Source organism: Drosophila simulans, chromosome 2R (assembly GCF_016746395.2).
Source record: "Drosophila simulans strain w501 chromosome 2R, Prin_Dsim_3.1, whole genome shotgun sequence".
Classification (NCBI taxonomy): domain Eukaryota; kingdom Metazoa; phylum Arthropoda; class Insecta; order Diptera; family Drosophilidae; genus Drosophila; species Drosophila simulans.
The window spans coordinates 16,590,432-16,606,255 of record NC_052521.2 but is presented as its reverse complement, the minus strand read 5'-3'; the positions used below and the strand labels follow the sequence as shown (position 1 = coordinate 16,606,255).

Sequence of the window (15,824 nt, the reverse complement as noted above, 5' to 3'; positions counted from 1 at the left end):
ATGTTTATTTATCTCTACGAAATATGCAAATAAATACATACGGCTGAGATGGTAAAATTCCATTCCAAAAATATATATGCTTGTACGTGGTATCTATATACATTTCGAACTTAAAGCGGATTAACGCCTTTCCGCAGTGAACTAGTTCCGGTTCAGCATTCATTGAGCGAGTCAGTGAATCGAACTGCAGTGCCGACGAGCGGCAGTTCACACACAACATTTGAAAGTTTGTAAACTTTTACTTTTTCGATCACATAGACACATCGATACACGTAGTTATTTGTTTTTATTTTGTACTAACACCAAACACCTCATCTTACAAGCGCGTAACCACTCGTTTTCGGTCCAATCTCTTGCAGAATCTTGTAGTAGAACCTCACAGCCCAGCCAAACATGTCCGGAATCATGCGTGTGCCATCGATTTTGGCCAAAAATGCAGTCGCCTCCATGGTAAGTAGTCCCTGTTTTGGAAGTGAAAACCCAGGCTCCTCTGTGGCAAACAATATGAGTGGTTATACAACCGGGTCTACACAGAACCCAGCCGCTCGTGATGTGACAACAGAAAAAGACCAACAAATTGGCCAAAAACGCGCCGCCCGTACTCGTGTTATGTAATTTGTGAGCAAATTGTGGGAGTCAGGTGCATTAAATTTTTCCCTTTGCCAGATTATACTAATTTCTATATAGCGAACATCATTCCAAGCAAGTGTTCAGCAATTTTCCCGATTTTATAGTGGAAAGCTAGGTGTGCACCAGCGAGGTTATGTTATGCTGCCGCCCCGCCCCCTTCATCCACACTCTCCTGCAGCGACGATATCGTGCATTTGGGCATTTCGTGCAACAAAATGTAGTTGAAACACTTGGTTTTGGATGCACGACACGCCTTGAAAAGCTTTATAAGTACCGCTCAATCGGAAGATTCGCACAAGAGAGGATAGTAATATATAGTAAATCAAATGAGAGGGAAGCAGAGAGAGAGGGAGAGAGAGAGAGAGAGATGGAGGCACGTCACAGAACTAACAGCTGATTATACAATGGAGCTAATTGATCGCCGTGCTGATCTACCCCGCCCCCCTCCGCCAAAAACCCCGTCCGAAAAATGCCAGTTCAATTATTTAATTTGTTTATTACATAAGCGGTTATCACTGCAAGTCGCTCTTTCTGTTTTTATCAACCTATCTTGCCGACGTCATCAAAAGATACTATCTCCACTTGTATCTACACCTTTTTGCATTTAAATTTAACTAACGCCCGGAATTTTAGTTGCAACTACGTTTTGTGCACTTTCCGGTCTTAATTTTTTTGGAATTTTCTGATAAGATAACACTAAGCTATTTTAGATACGTAAATAATGTGGGTATTCGTGAAACTGTATATTTAAATTTAATTAATAGAAATTGAGTAAACATTCCCTTTAAGGAATGACAACACAGGCAGTAATCTTTAAGTCTGAGTTTACGTAATTTTTTCGCAAACGATTGTGAATTGTCGTTGAATGACTAAAGCAAACAATAAGTTGATAGCTTTATTGACAAACCGGGCTTTCAACTTAGAAAATATTTCAATCTAAAGATTCACAATGAGTTTGGAGATATATTTGACATATTTTTCATAGAATATGGTTTTGAGATTTCAATCCAATATATATTTCAATTACCCATCTCTTAATTATCCCAATTTATATCTTGCAGCAACGTGCCGCAGCCGTTGGAGTGCAGCGCAGTTACCACATCACACACGGCCGCCAGCAGGCCTCGGCGGCGAATCCGGACAAGATATCGAAGCAGTACCCGGTGGTGGATCACGCCTACGATGCGATCGTCGTGGGAGCAGGAGGAGCCGGCTTGCGGGCGGCTTTTGGCCTGGTGGCTGAGGGATTCCGCACGGCGGTGATCACCAAGCTGTTCCCCACCCGCTCGCACACGATCGCCGCCCAGGGCGGTATCAATGCAGCTCTGGGCAACATGGAGGAGGACGACTGGAAGTGGCACATGTACGATACGGTCAAGGGCTCCGATTGGCTGGGCGACCAGGATGCCATCCACTACATGACGCGCGAGGCGCCCAAGGCTGTCATCGAGCTGGAGAACTACGGCATGCCCTTCTCGCGTACCCAGGACGGAAAGATCTACCAGCGCGCCTTCGGTGGACAGAGTCTGAAGTTCGGCAAGGGCGGTCAGGCCCATCGCTGCTGTGCTGTGGCTGATCGTACTGGTCACTCGCTGCTGCACACGCTCTACGGTCAATCGCTGAGCTACGACTGCAACTACTTTGTGGAGTACTTTGCCCTGGATCTGATCTTCGAGGACGGCGAGTGCCGTGGTGTGCTGGCCCTGAACCTGGAGGATGGCACACTGCACCGATTCCGCGCTAAGAACACGGTCATTGCCACCGGCGGATATGGACGCGCCTTCTTCTCCTGCACATCGGCGCACACATGTACCGGTGACGGTACCGCCATGGTTGCCCGCCAGGGACTGCCCTCTCAGGATCTGGAGTTCGTGCAGTTCCATCCTACTGGCATCTACGGCGCCGGCTGTCTGATCACCGAGGGCTGCCGCGGTGAGGGTGGTTACCTGATCAACGGTAATGGCGAGCGCTTCATGGAGCGCTATGCTCCTGTGGCCAAGGATCTGGCCTCCCGCGACGTCGTCTCGCGGTCGATGACCATCGAGATCATGGAGGGTCGTGGCGCTGGACCCGACAAGGATCACGTGTACCTGCAACTGCACCACTTGCCGCCCAAGCAGCTCGCTGAGCGTCTGCCTGGCATCTCCGAGACCGCCATGATCTTCGCCGGTGTTGATGTGACCCGTGAGCCCATCCCTGTGTTGCCCACCGTACATTACAACATGGGCGGTGTGCCGACCAACTATCGCGGCCAAGTAATCACCATTGACAAGGATGGCAAGGATGTGATTGTGCCGGGACTGTATGCCGCTGGTGAGGCTGCTTCCAGCTCGGTGCATGGTGCCAACCGTCTGGGTGCCAACTCTCTGCTGGATCTGGTGGTCTTCGGACGTGCGTGCGCCAAGACCATTGCCGAGCTGAATAAGCCTGGTGCACCGGCGCCCACCCTTAAGGAGAACGCTGGCGAGGCCTCTGTTGCTAACCTCGATAAGCTGCGCCATGCCAACGGCCAGATCACCACCGCCGATCTGCGTCTGAAGATGCAGAAGACCATGCAGCATCATGCTGCTGTGTTCCGCGATGGTCCCATCCTGCAGGACGGTGTGAACAAGATGAAGGAGATCTACAAGCAGTTTAAGGACATCAAGGTTGTCGATAGGTGAATATCAAGAAAAGTATATTTTTTGGTTCCCTTTAACATTCCTTGACTTTAAAGGTCGCTTATCTGGAACTCTGATCTGGTGGAGACGCTGGAGCTGCAGAACCTGTTGGCCAATGCCCAGATGACTATTGTGAGCGCCGAGGCGCGCAAGGAATCGCGAGGTGCCCACGCCCGTGAGGACTTCAAGGTTCGCGAGGATGAATACGTAAGTCACTATCGTACTCAGCCCCTGAACTTTATATCATGGAACAACATGTATTGCAGGATTTCAGCAAGCCCCTCGAGGGTCAGCAGAAGAAGCCCATGGACCAGCATTGGCGCAAGCACACGCTCTCGTGGGTGTGCAATGACAACGGAGACATTACGCTGGACTACAGAAACGTGATCGATACCACGCTGGACAACGAAGTCTCTACTGTTCCACCAGCGATTCGCTCCTATTAAATCAAGACTTGGAGTCGCAGAACACCCGCATATACACACCATACCATCACGCAATCACTCGTACGGATGTCTACTTAAACGTCTTTGTGGGCGCCAGTAAATAAAATTTGTCAAATCGCCAAATTAGCCGCAATATGCTACCAATTGGTAACTGGGAACTCGGCAGCGGTTCCGGGCATATTGTGATGAAACGTAAATCCCGATTTTCTATACACCTATAAATCTTTAAAATCTTTATTACCACTCCGCTGATTCTATATATTTTCACTGTAAGCTGCCCTCCATTTGGTTACTGTTTGGTTGTCGGTTATTTACATTATTACATAAGCGAAAAATGTGTGTGAGTAGACAACGAGTTAGGTCTGAGGCGATATTGACTACGCAGCCTGTTTAGAAGCAAATGAAAACAAATCCAACTACACTTTTCTAGTATTTGTTAAACTTATTAAATTATTAAAACGAAAACGTGTAAAAACAATAAAAAAGAACAAAAGTCGAAACGTTTGCTATACATTAAATAAATGTAATGAAGATTAAGTGCGCAACTAAATGACTTCTTCACTTAGCCGCGGAATACGTGAATTTGATTGGCTCTAACGTCCAGTTGATTCAAAATGTCTACGGCAGCAGTATTGAATCCACTTGGTCCACAAATGAGCACATAAGTACATCTTTCCGGCTGATTTTTTTGGAACATAGGTGTTAGCAGCTCCAGCGATATTCTTTGTGGATTATCCTCCGATTGGGAGAGATAGTTTGTGCAGCTGAATCTTTCGTCGTCGGTGTGTAGTTCATGGAGTTTCTTCTTCAACCAGATATCCTCAGTGGTTTTGTTAAAGTACAACAATTGTAAGCTTTCACTGTAAATGTGGGAAATAAGTAAGTTTTTTCGGAAGTGATTTTTAAGAACTCACATTCGGTTTGTATTTCTCTTCAAGGCGGGCTGAATTAGGCTCAGAATGGGCGTTAATCCGCTTCCCGCCGCTAGGAGTAGAATATTTCTATGTGCAGTGAGATCAGAGAGCTGGAAAGATCCACGTGGCGCGCTCCAATGGACGCGAGATCCAGTTTGAAGCTTTTGCAGGTGACTGGAGACGGGTCCGTTCGGATACCTTTTGATCAGAAAGTGTAAGCATTCTGATCTGGATGATAAGTTGTTCTCTAAACGTAGATAGAAGTGATCCACAGGTGTGTAGCTGCGCTGAATTACTCGTCCCTCCAGTGGGACTTCTATATCCACATGGTAACCCACCGGCAGGACCATCAGAACCTCCTGCCCAACGCTTTGCAGACTTAGTTCGAAGGAGTCGTGATTCAAATCTTTGCTGTGAACTACTTCATACTCGAAAGTTTCATCATGTAAGCGACTAGAGTCCAATCTATTCGAAACATGTGTTCCATACGTTGGCCATGGTTCCGCTTCCGCCTTGACGAAGACTAACTCAATTTTCCCCGTCTCCAAACCGATTTTCGCTACCTTTGGAGGCCATTCTACATTGTTGCTCAGTTCAAAATCAAAGCTGTGCCAATTGTGCTGGACTAGAACCCGCACACTCAGTTGCTGGAGGTCCTTCCGCCGGACAACCAGGCCTGGATTAGCCTGGCTGCGCGTGTAGAAGATCAGGGTGAGTTCGCTCCTCTGCTGAATCCAATCAAAGCGTGGCACTATTTCCGGAGGCTGCAATATCACATTGGTAATCTGAGGACTTTCCTTGGCAGGTTTTGTCTCATTCTCTTTTAGTGGTCCCACGTAGCACTTCCCCAGCAATTGTGGATAGTTCACCCAGGCGTGCACCTCATCGAACAATTTGGTGGCATCGCGACCAACTCCACGCATTAGCTCGTCCACTCCGCCCGGATGAAAGTCCATGTAGCGGGTGACATTGAAGACACGACCCCGAATTGCCATCCAGGCGTCGTCCACCTTGTTGTGCCGTGCCAATTCCGTTCGCGACACGGGCACCACACGCCCTCCTGTTCCAGATAGATCCGCTCCAGAATTGCACAGGCGTATCCAGTTCATTAGGGAGTAGCCCGGCTTTAGGGCGCACTTGTTGCGCGGATTACCAGTGGCCGATCCCGAAGCGGATGATCCATTGGAGTTCAGCTTTTGTGGCGCAGTGACGGGCAACTGGAGGCCACCGCCGGATCCTGCAGGAGCCATCAGCTGGGGTGGCCTTAGCGGTTGGTTACTGGCGGGTGGTTTAAGGGACGGATCGGACATGATTAGTCCAAGAAAATGGCAATCGCGCAAAAATCAACAAGCTGTTTAGTGAGGAGTGGAAGGCGAACAGCTGTATTTTGCTTTTGGTTTTTAGAACCAGTTGCGGAGTCCAAATGAACTAGTTTCACGGAACTTGGCGGTTCTATTTAAAAATGCCTCCATATAACTTCTACAGAGTATATTCCGTTAAAAATAAAAGAAAGTTTACAAGTAACTCTTACACTAAATGATTATTATGATCTGTTTAAATATTCTTAGATAGATAGATTTGGTCCCGGAATATACAATTTTGCAATTTATTTAATAAAGTGATGGATTTACTGACGCATTAGCTTTTCATAGTTTCATTTAATTCTCCATAAAATAAATATCTAAATATTAATAACAAGAAGTTGTATACTTGTAAATTAAAAGCGAAATTATTGAAATTAGTACATTAACATTTTAATTGATACATATTTCTGCGGCAGTTTCTCACGCCTTTTTTTAACCGATAAGGAATCTTTATGATTTCAGACCCACCGCAACCAAATTGCTGTTACTGATTATATGGCTAACCGCTTGAGTGGCGTTAAAGGCCGTTTATGAGGTCCTATAATTCTTGATGAACTAACTAAATGTTTTTTATGGCACCAGAGAACTGGGAATATAACCACCCACTTTAATTTCTTCATGTGCATGAGCACAAAGGATAGGTGAGACTTAAATTGATGGTGATTAATATGTATAAATCTATAATATAATCAGAGTTCACATGAGCCAAGTGTTTTTTTCAACATATTTTTATTAATATATACAAGAAACTATTTCATGAGTTAAATTTAATTAGTGTAATGTGATAACATTTTAAAATATGTACTTCTTATACATAGCTGGCCACTGAATACTGACAGCATAGTCGGGAATGGAGTTGGCAAACCTGATGGACTCATCATCGCCTTTCACGTGCATGTAGTGCGTCGAGATTCCGATCTGGAAAAGTGGGACAGTGAAGTCGCCATCTGCTTTCTGTTGAAATAAATACAAATAAAATATAGAATTAAAAGATAATGATATTACTCGCATACCTTAAGAACGATGCGGAAGCGCAGCGGAGTATTATCGATACCGAAGGAGTAGTAGATGTGATACGGAGGTGAATTGGTTGTTAGGTATTCCTTGAGGAAGGACCAGTCGGAGATGATAACATCCTCGTTGGGATCAATGAAAATGCTGGTGTGATCCGAGGTCTCCAGTTCAAACTCCATTTGAACAGACTTGCCATCAGCCAGAACAGTTTTGTTAAGTTGCTTTAGGATCGGTTCAGCTGGTGTCCAAACGGGATTCTTTCGCGGCAGCCACATGGTAGTCTCCATGGCCTCCACCCATCGGTGATCGTACAGTGGCATGCCGCACATCATGTACTTGGCACAATCGGATGTCATGTTGACCAGACCAGTGAGATCCATATTGGACTTCAGCAACGGAGTAAGTCCGCGACGATCCTGCACGTTAAACAGATATCCACTCTCATCCTTGCTCACTGTTCCATCATACTCGTAGAAAACGCGGCGCACTTGCTGAAAACGATTACGATGTTAGTGATAGTTATCTGATTCTTTATAAAACCATAAAGGTTTATAACTAACCAGGTAGGGCACACGCTGTACGTTGGTTTTGGGGCGGTAGGGGAATCCAATGTCGGTGGAGCTGGCAATATATACACCGGCGGCAGTTGCGGCCAACAGACCGATCAGAACGAATCCGGATCGGCGGGACATATTTACCAGTAAAATCTAGGGATAATTGTGATACTTTTGGTAAACTTAATGAACTTATGCAGTAGATATTCTTACCAAAAATCCCATGGACAATATGGTACCCAGGGCAGTCAAAGCTCCGATGATCAAGTCAGGATTGGTGTCCCTAAAATTGTATACATCTTAGCATTACTTATCTATCCAAGTACAAATTTACTTACACTCCAAAACGACCCATCATTGGCGTGAGTATCACAATGAAGCAGTAGAAGAGATAGCTGTTGTACATGAACGGGGCAACCTGGACAATTTTCAATATACCCGTCCAGGAATAGCCACGATCATGCAGTGTGGTCAGAAGATTGAAGGCCAATGGGATTACGTAGAATGCCAGCGTCCATGTAATGACATAGGTGGTGCGCAATCCATAGTAATTGATGGCAATGCAAAGGATGGAAAGCACTGCGGCGTGTCCGTGGAGTGCCAGTTGAACTTGCTGGGCAAAGCATACCTTCTCCTGTTTAGATATTCAACATTACTATCCCAAAGGACCATAAACCATACCATGAACTTACGGTATTCGCCAACTTAAGATAGATATAGCTGGGCAGAGTAAGGCCCAGAAGACTGGGACATATGTACAAGCCAATCAGGAGCGATGGAGTAGCGAAGTAGCTAAGAGAGAAGCCATATTTGTCCAGGCCATATGCCACCAAAAGCGGCAAGGCCAATGCCAAGACAAACGCGATGAGCTGGACCACAAGAACCAGGATGAAGGTGCTCAGGATCTGTTCGGAACTCACACTTGATTTTTCCGCTATGCGCAGCAAGGAGATATAGATCAGGATTATTGCTGCAGCAGCCGCGGCATAATTTAGCTTCACACCGACATCAGCGGAATAGCTGATCAGATACAATCCCAGGACATCGAAAAAAATGGTGTTGCCAGTCGGATTTCCCTGATTTCAGAAACATTACATAATTTAACAAGAGTTTTTTTTTACATAAAACACTGGCACCTACGCTGAGATCACGCAGTTCGGTGGCATTTGACAGAGTTTGAACCAAACCAAGAAGATTGTCTCCTGTGTTTTGCAGAGCTGCCCGTGGAATCACATCGATGCGATCATACTTGGTATGATAGACGAATCCATTGATGCACTGGCCAATGTCCAGACCTAACATTCAAGTTTGCCTAGTTATATACAACTAAAAAATCAGAGTTTTTCCTTAGCTTACCAATAAGGTTTCCGTATTCAACAAAAATATCGAAATCAGTGTAAGATGGAACAAGTCCAGTTTGGAATATTTCCTCTGCCATGGTGGTGGAGAAATAATGCTTGGCGCCATCCTTATATATCTGCAAGATATCACATGAAGCAGCTAGATATATAGATAGTTTCTTAAGTAACTGGAGGATGCATTACCTTAACCAACCATGGATAATTTGGGCCAGATTGGAACATCAGTTCGCGACCTCCACTGCCAGCTGCATCCAGATTAATGACCGCCCTTGTAGTAAATACCTTTCATAAGTTCTATAAACATAATATCTAACTACTCCTTGAACTTACTTGCAATTCTTAGCCCATTTGTGGTAAGCAATGAATCCGTGAGATGCCTGCAGCGAATTTTCCTCGGATCCATTGATTAAGAAAACAATGGGGTGCTCGAATGATTTTCTCGATGATGAAATCACTCGGAGCACCTCCAATATGGAGACCACCATGTGACCATCGTCTCCGGTGGAGGGACTAGTGGGCTGGGAGTCGAAGTGGCTGTTCACCAGGATGTAGTTTTCACTGGTGGTGCCCTTGGGCGTTAGCTTAACCACCACGTTCTGAATGCCTTGGTACATGTTGACCAGATTCCATTTTACATACGCACCGTAGGCCAGCTGCAAATCAATTTCCATATCAAACAGATCCTCTTGAATATTATCCTTTATCAAATTTAATTCCTTTAGCAGGAACTGTACGGTCTTGTGCTCGTTTTCATCACTTCCAACCACTTTGGTGCCGATAGCCTCGAAATCATAAAGATTGGCCTGCGCCCTTTCGGCAATGAACCCTCCTTTGGGGGCATCCTCCACGGTCAGCGGTTCGGGAAGTCGGTAAAAAAGTGGCTTCACCACGGCAATGAAGAGCAGTGCCCAGAACAGGACAATGCCACCAGCAAAGTACCAGGGTAGTTGAAAGTATCCTTTGTGTTTTCTTCCATGTTTTCGGGAGTACGATTTGACTCCTTCCTCGACTGGTTCGTCTGAAATCTAAAAAATCAGTCCAAAGTTACTTACTTAGCTAGTTAATTATTTAAAGCTTATAGTATTGAAGTTAGCTACCTAATATGTAAAGGTATACTTACAAGTTTTTCCTTGTCACCCATTTTCTTGATTTGCAGACCCTGCCTTCCTTTAATATGGGAGTCGAAACTAAACTGACTTGATTTCTATGCTAAACGCTTTTATATCCCAAAAATTATCAAAACTTCGTAATCATATCTTGAAATTTTATAGCACAAATAAACACAAATTATAAGCATTGCGAGAGTCGCTACAGTAGAATCAATACTTTTCAAGAAATAAAACCCATAACACCTATAATAGAGTTAAATTAAATTAAATGAAATTCTTAAGAACTTAAACATTTTTTTAGCTAGTCGATTAATTTGGCTTGTCTTTTTTAGAATATTTTCCATATATATTACCTTTTATTGGTTCAAAGTCAAATCATGTCTATTTTACAAACCCACCTCGTCTTTGAAAATTGAAATTGCTCTTGAATAGTCTACGGATTTTAATGTGCATAATAACCATTAAAAGATATGACTATCTGGTAACTTAAGCGAATTCGATTTCTCGCACAGATCTTGGTGATTAGATATGGTTTGTACTCAGGACCAGGGCAACGCACCTTAAGTTGTTACCAAAAGAAATCGATTCACTTAATTGCTGGTAAAATCAATTATCAACACTTGTTTTATGGGTTCATAAATTTTTATATGGAACACGCGTTTGATAATAAAATACATATTTATACTACATATTTAAGCTGTTAAATTTGCATTATATCATTGTCTAAACATATCCTAAAAATTAATTTCTAAAATTTATATTTATGTTTCACGACTGATAATTATGTTAAGAAAATAAGTTATAAACAATATAAATGGCAACGTAGACAAACTTTCAATTTTAATAAAGTTAAATAATGTCGAAAATGGGAAATATGATCCATAATAAGTCGGAAGATAAGAATCCATACCCATATACCTTTTATATTGATTATTAGAATACGGGTTTTGAGGATCTTAATAATATTTTTATAATTGCTTGTGTGACTCAAAATTAAACGGAGAATTCTATTTTCAAACAGTTTTTTTTTTAAATAACGCGAAATTTAAATTTGATTAATGTTACATTTCATAGACGGTAAATTTCAATTTGGTTTTATATTTCGAATTATTCAAGTAAATTAACATGGTGAACTGAGGCTTTAGAGATAAAATGAGCACCATATAGAAAATTATCTTGCTTGTTTCCTTTATGAATAATAAATCTAATTATCACATGTAGACCGCCCGTATATAAGTTTTAAAGATACAAATAGTTATTATTCAATGCTTAGCAGTTCATTTTATTGTTCGACTTGGGTTTAATATAATTATTTTCGGGATCGAGATCGAAGTCCTTAGAAAATGTACCGTTGGTAGGAAGCTGGCCAATCCACTGGGGCAGCAAATGATGGAATCTTCTGGGCAAACTCCTGACTGATTGCATCACCTTTGTTGCCAATGAAATGTACTGACAATCCGATTTGACACAAGGGTACGTTGAAGTCGCCATCGAGTTTCTATGAAAAATAAGCAAAGATTATCTCAAAGTACTTCGCATTTGGATTCACCTGGCACTCACATAAAAGTCAATAGAGAAAGTCAATGCCGAGTTGTTCTTGCCATATGAGAAGTACAGATGGGAGGTCGACTGCTGGCCAATGTAACTCTTGGGCAGACTCCAGTCTGAAATGGTAACATCTTCAAGCGGCTGGATAAACACACTGGCATGATCCGTAGTAACTGATTTGAAATTCATGCGCATTATATTGTTTCCCAGTTCAATTTTGGACACAAGCTCAAGTTCCGTCTCATAGGGTGGAATGATTTCTTCTTCTCTCGGTAGCCACATTATCTGCAGACGATTCTTAACCCATCGGTGATCATATAGTGGAAATCCGCACATCATAACCGTATCACAGTCCTCAGCAATGCTGACCAATCCAGTCGTATTCAACTTGGAGAGCTTCAGGGGAGCTGGTCCCCGACGATCCTGGAAGTTGAACAGATAGCCGGAGTCATTCTTCACAACTGTGCCATCGTATTCGTAGAAGATTCGTCGTACATGCTGTGAAACGAAAAAAGAACTTCAATTTTGATCCTTAAAAGTGGTTAGGTTTACCAACCAGGTACGGAAGTCGCTGAACGTTGGTCTTTGGACGGTAGGGAAAACCAATTTGGGTGGAGCTAGCCGTGTAAATGGTAACAGCACTTATGGCCAACAAGGTGAGCAGGATCAGACTGGGACGACGGAACATGTTAATTAGGGGTATCTACGATGATAGAATAATGATGGAATAAATACAGGTATTTAAAATAGGCTGGTGTATCCTTTTTTCTTACCACGAAACCCAAAGCCAAAATGGTGCCCAAAGCACACAAAGCCGATATAATCAAATCCGGGTTGGTTGCTCTGCAAAAAAAGAAGATTTAATAGCTTCAGTCCTCATGATCCGTCCAATGATCTATGAACTCACCTGCCGAAACGACCCATCATGGGAATTAGAGTCACCACGAAACAGTAAATCAAATAGCTATTGTAAAGGAAGGGAACGACTTGGAATATCTTGAGCACACCGGTCCAGGAGAAGCCGCGATCATGCAGAGTGGTCAGCAGATTAATGGCCAAGGGAATCACGTAGAAGATTAGTGTCCAGGTGGGCACATAGGCGCTACGCAGTCCATAAACGGTCAATCCAATGTCCAGGATAGCCAGCACTGCAGCGTGTCCATGGAGAACCAGTTGCAGATGTTGGGCAAATCCAACCTTTTCCTGCAAGGATACGAAAATTATATATATATTATATATTTTATACAACTTAACACCTTCACTACTTACACTTCGTTGCAACTTCAGGTAGATGAAGGATGGCAGGCTCAAACCCAATAGACTCGGGCAAATGTAGAGCCCGATTAGCAGAACAGGAGTGCTGAAGTAAGTGATGGATAGTCCGTACTTATCAAAAACATAGGCTACGACTATGGGCAGACCGAGTCCCAGCACAAAAGCTATGATCTGCAGTACAAGGATCAAAATGAACCAGCAGAGAACGTGTCCTGTGGACACACGGGAAATGCTAGCTGTACGCCAAATGGATAGGAAAATCAGGACAAGTGCTAGTCCGGCCACGGAATAATTGAGAATAACACCATTGCTTTCCGTATAGCTAATGAAGTACAGTCCCAGGACATCGAAAAAGATGGCATGTCCTGTCGCATAAGCCTAAAATATAACGATGAAATACAATGGATCCTTGAGATTTATTCATCTTACCGCTGTGTTATCCAGTTCCGTAGAATTGGCTATGGATCGCACCAGACCAAGCAAATTATCGCCCGTATTTTGGATGGAACCTCTGGGAATATTGGAGAATTGATCGTACTTGGTGTGATAGGCGAAACCATTGATGAACTTGGCCATGTCCAAACCTTCAAGTTAAATTGTATTGTATTTATTTAAATATTCTTTTCAAATATATGCAAAATGCTTACCAATAAGATTTCCATACTTGACAAAGATACCGAAATCAGTATCGGAGGGCAGGATGCCTGTCTGGAAGATTTCCTCAGCCATTGTGGTAGCCAGATAGTGTGGTGCATTATTTTTGTATTTCTACAAAAAGTTTATACTTTAGTGCATGAAATCGGAAATATTAGTAAGTGTTAGTTACTTCTACTAGCCAAGGGCTATTTGGTCCAGTTTGGAACACTATATCACTACCGCCATTGCCAGCTGCATCCAAATTGAGAACCACCCTGAATATGACATTGTTATTAGTTATTAATTGTATATAAAGTTAATAAGTTTTTAGGCTTACTTGCAGTTTTTAGCCCACTTGTGTTGGGTAATGAAGCCATGCGAGGCTTGCAGGGGATTCTCCTCGGCTCCGTTCAGTAGAAAGACGACTGGATGCCTGATGGTTTGCTTGGTCGAGCACATCACTCGCAGGACCTCCAGGATGGCGACCACCATCTGACCAGCATCGCCGGCAGATGGACTAGTCGGCTTGGAATCGAAGTGACTGTTGACGAGCAGGTAAGTGGTACTCGTAGTGTTCTTGGGACTCAGTTTGATGACAATGTTCTGCACGCCCTGATACATATTGACCATGGTCCAATGAATATAGGAACCGGAGACCTCTTGCAGATCGACTTCCATGTCGAAGTAGTCGTCCAGGCAATTCTCCTGTATCTCATTCACTAGCCCCATCAGATAGTCGACCGTTTTGTTCTCATTGTTATCACTGCCAACGACCTTGGTACCGATTTCTGCTAGTTTGTAAAGATTGTTTTGGGCTCGTTCGGCGATGAAGACGCCCTTGGATGCATCCTCAATGGTCAATCCCGTGGGAATGCTGTAAAAGAGTGGTAATACCACAGCCGAGAAGAGGAGTGCCCAAAACAGTAGAAAACCAGTGGCCAAATACCAGGGTCCTCGTAAGTCCTTTTCCTGGTTTCTGATCTTTTTAGAGGATGCCAAACTAACGTCATCTTCGATTGGCTCATCAGAAATCTGTAGGACAAAAAGGTAAATATATTCAGGATAATGTAGTTTTTTAACTCCTTATTACCAATTTGTCTTTGTCACCCATTTTATCGATCAACTTAAACAGCTCAAGTTACTGCTCTGCTTAAAATCAAACTGACTTGCTTTCTCTCAACCCAAGTTCTTTTATACCCACAAAAATCATTGGATATCAGTTAGAAGTCATAAAAATTATAATGCATTTATTATCACTTGAGCAATGTTCATGTTTAGGCAAATTATGATTACTTATGAACTTTTAAAGTTCATAAAGATTGATTATAGCGAGGTCGGTTGATAATGAACACCATTTTTTTTCTGGCTTAGAATATATTAGGATATATTCTTTTCTCAAATTCTCAGAAAGAATCCTAATAAATTCAAGTTATAGATAAAAATATATATTTACAAATATTGTGTATGTAATTTATATTTCAGCAAATTGAATCTAGTATTGCATAATACATTCCATTCCAAAATGATAGCATTAACTGCAAAATAAATGTATTCTGTATTTAAATTATACAAAATAAAAGGTGTCTAATAATAATAAACTAATAAATTATTAACTAATTATTATTAAAAACATTAAAAACTGCTCTCGATAATGGGAAATAGATTTATGTTTCAATTAGTCAGTGATAACAATTCTCTATATAAATTAGGTGTACTTGCTTTTTTTTTAATATTCGGGGGTTTTACTGATTGTACGCTCCATAATCTATACTTTTTTTCTCATTGTTTTATCTTTATTATGGTCTAATATTCTGATTTAATTGCCGTGGGATGATTTTGAATATGTAGAGAATCATTGAACCTATAAACGCCTATCAAGATTGTTAACGATTATTGACTTCATGCGCCGCGATAAGAACCAAACTAGACCCACCACAACCCAATTGCTGTTGATTGGGTATAAATGGGCCTGCCTGTTTCCAAGTAGACGGAACGTGCAAATACCTATTTTAGGGCTTTAAATTATAATAAATAAAATATATAAAAAGCTGACCGCTCCTCAAATAAACGCTTACTAATAATAAATGTTAGGCGTGGAAAGCAGATAAAAATTAAGTTATATATACACAATATAATAACCTTGTTTTTACAAGTATCGAAGCGGGAACGTACTGCTTGCCACATCCCTTCTGTAGGTAAACAATTCAACTGAGTTGCTATTTCCCTTAGTCGCATCATTTTGATCTGATTATTTCGTTTGGAAATCCGTATTCTCGCACTAAAAAGATCTCTTTCCAAATTCTCTTATAATGG

At 42.4% G+C, this 15,824-nt stretch overlaps 4 protein-coding genes across 6 annotated transcripts; 1 reads left to right on the top strand and 3 right to left on the bottom strand.

The window, feature by feature from the left end:
- The first annotated feature begins 87 nt into the window (after positions 1–87).
- On the top strand, positions 88–4,236 carry LOC6735252 (succinate dehydrogenase [ubiquinone] flavoprotein subunit, mitochondrial). Of its 2 annotated transcripts, none has more exons than XM_016181570.3 (5): positions 88–226; positions 360–450; positions 1,692–3,289; positions 3,347–3,497; positions 3,557–4,236. In XM_016181570.3, the coding sequence occupies exons 2-5, from the start codon at positions 394–396 to the stop codon at positions 3,734–3,736; spliced, it is 1,986 nt and encodes a 661-aa protein (XP_016028579.1). In that variant the 5' UTR covers positions 88–226; positions 360–393; the 3' UTR covers positions 3,737–4,236. The 2 variants fall into 2 exon arrangements, with proteins under 2 accessions (XP_016028579.1, XP_016028577.1); XM_016181568.3 differs by having other exon boundaries at positions 151–272.
- On the bottom strand, positions 3,957–6,045 carry LOC6735251 (cytochrome b5 reductase 4). The gene is made up of 2 exons (XM_002082188.4): positions 4,651–6,045; positions 3,957–4,596 (listed from the first exon to the last, which is right to left on the bottom strand). The coding sequence occupies exons 1-2, from the start codon at positions 5,958–5,960 to the stop codon at positions 4,299–4,301; spliced, it is 1,608 nt and encodes a 535-aa protein (XP_002082224.1). The 5' UTR covers positions 5,961–6,045; the 3' UTR covers positions 3,957–4,298.
- Positions 6,046–6,772: 727 nt separating this feature from the next.
- Positions 6,773–10,132, bottom strand: LOC6735250 (endoplasmic reticulum metallopeptidase 1). The gene is made up of 11 exons (XM_002082187.3): positions 10,064–10,132; positions 9,274–9,968; positions 9,127–9,211; positions 8,939–9,059; positions 8,723–8,877; positions 8,275–8,658; positions 7,921–8,216; positions 7,796–7,865; positions 7,589–7,735; positions 7,028–7,519; positions 6,773–6,968 (listed from the first exon to the last, which is right to left on the bottom strand). Exons 1-11 carry the CDS (start codon positions 10,082–10,084, stop codon positions 6,807–6,809), a joined length of 2,628 nt encoding a protein of 875 aa, XP_002082223.1. The 5' UTR covers positions 10,085–10,132; the 3' UTR covers positions 6,773–6,806.
- Positions 10,133–11,307: 1,175 nt separating this feature from the next.
- LOC6735249 (endoplasmic reticulum metallopeptidase 1) lies at positions 11,308–15,744 on the bottom strand. Of its 2 annotated transcripts, none has more exons than XM_016168516.3 (11): positions 15,651–15,744; positions 13,849–14,543; positions 13,702–13,786; positions 13,523–13,643; positions 13,305–13,459; positions 12,870–13,253; positions 12,508–12,803; positions 12,374–12,443; positions 12,157–12,303; positions 11,613–12,098; positions 11,308–11,550 (listed from the first exon to the last, which is right to left on the bottom strand). In XM_016168516.3, the coding sequence occupies exons 1-11, from the start codon at positions 15,693–15,695 to the stop codon at positions 11,389–11,391; spliced, it is 2,646 nt and encodes an 881-aa protein (XP_016028575.2). In that variant the 5' UTR covers positions 15,696–15,744; the 3' UTR covers positions 11,308–11,388. The 2 variants fall into 2 exon arrangements, with proteins under 2 accessions (XP_016028575.2, XP_002082222.1); XM_002082186.4 differs by lacking the exon at positions 15,651–15,744 and adding an exon at positions 14,602–14,697.
- Positions 15,745–15,824: the final 80 nt, after the last annotated feature.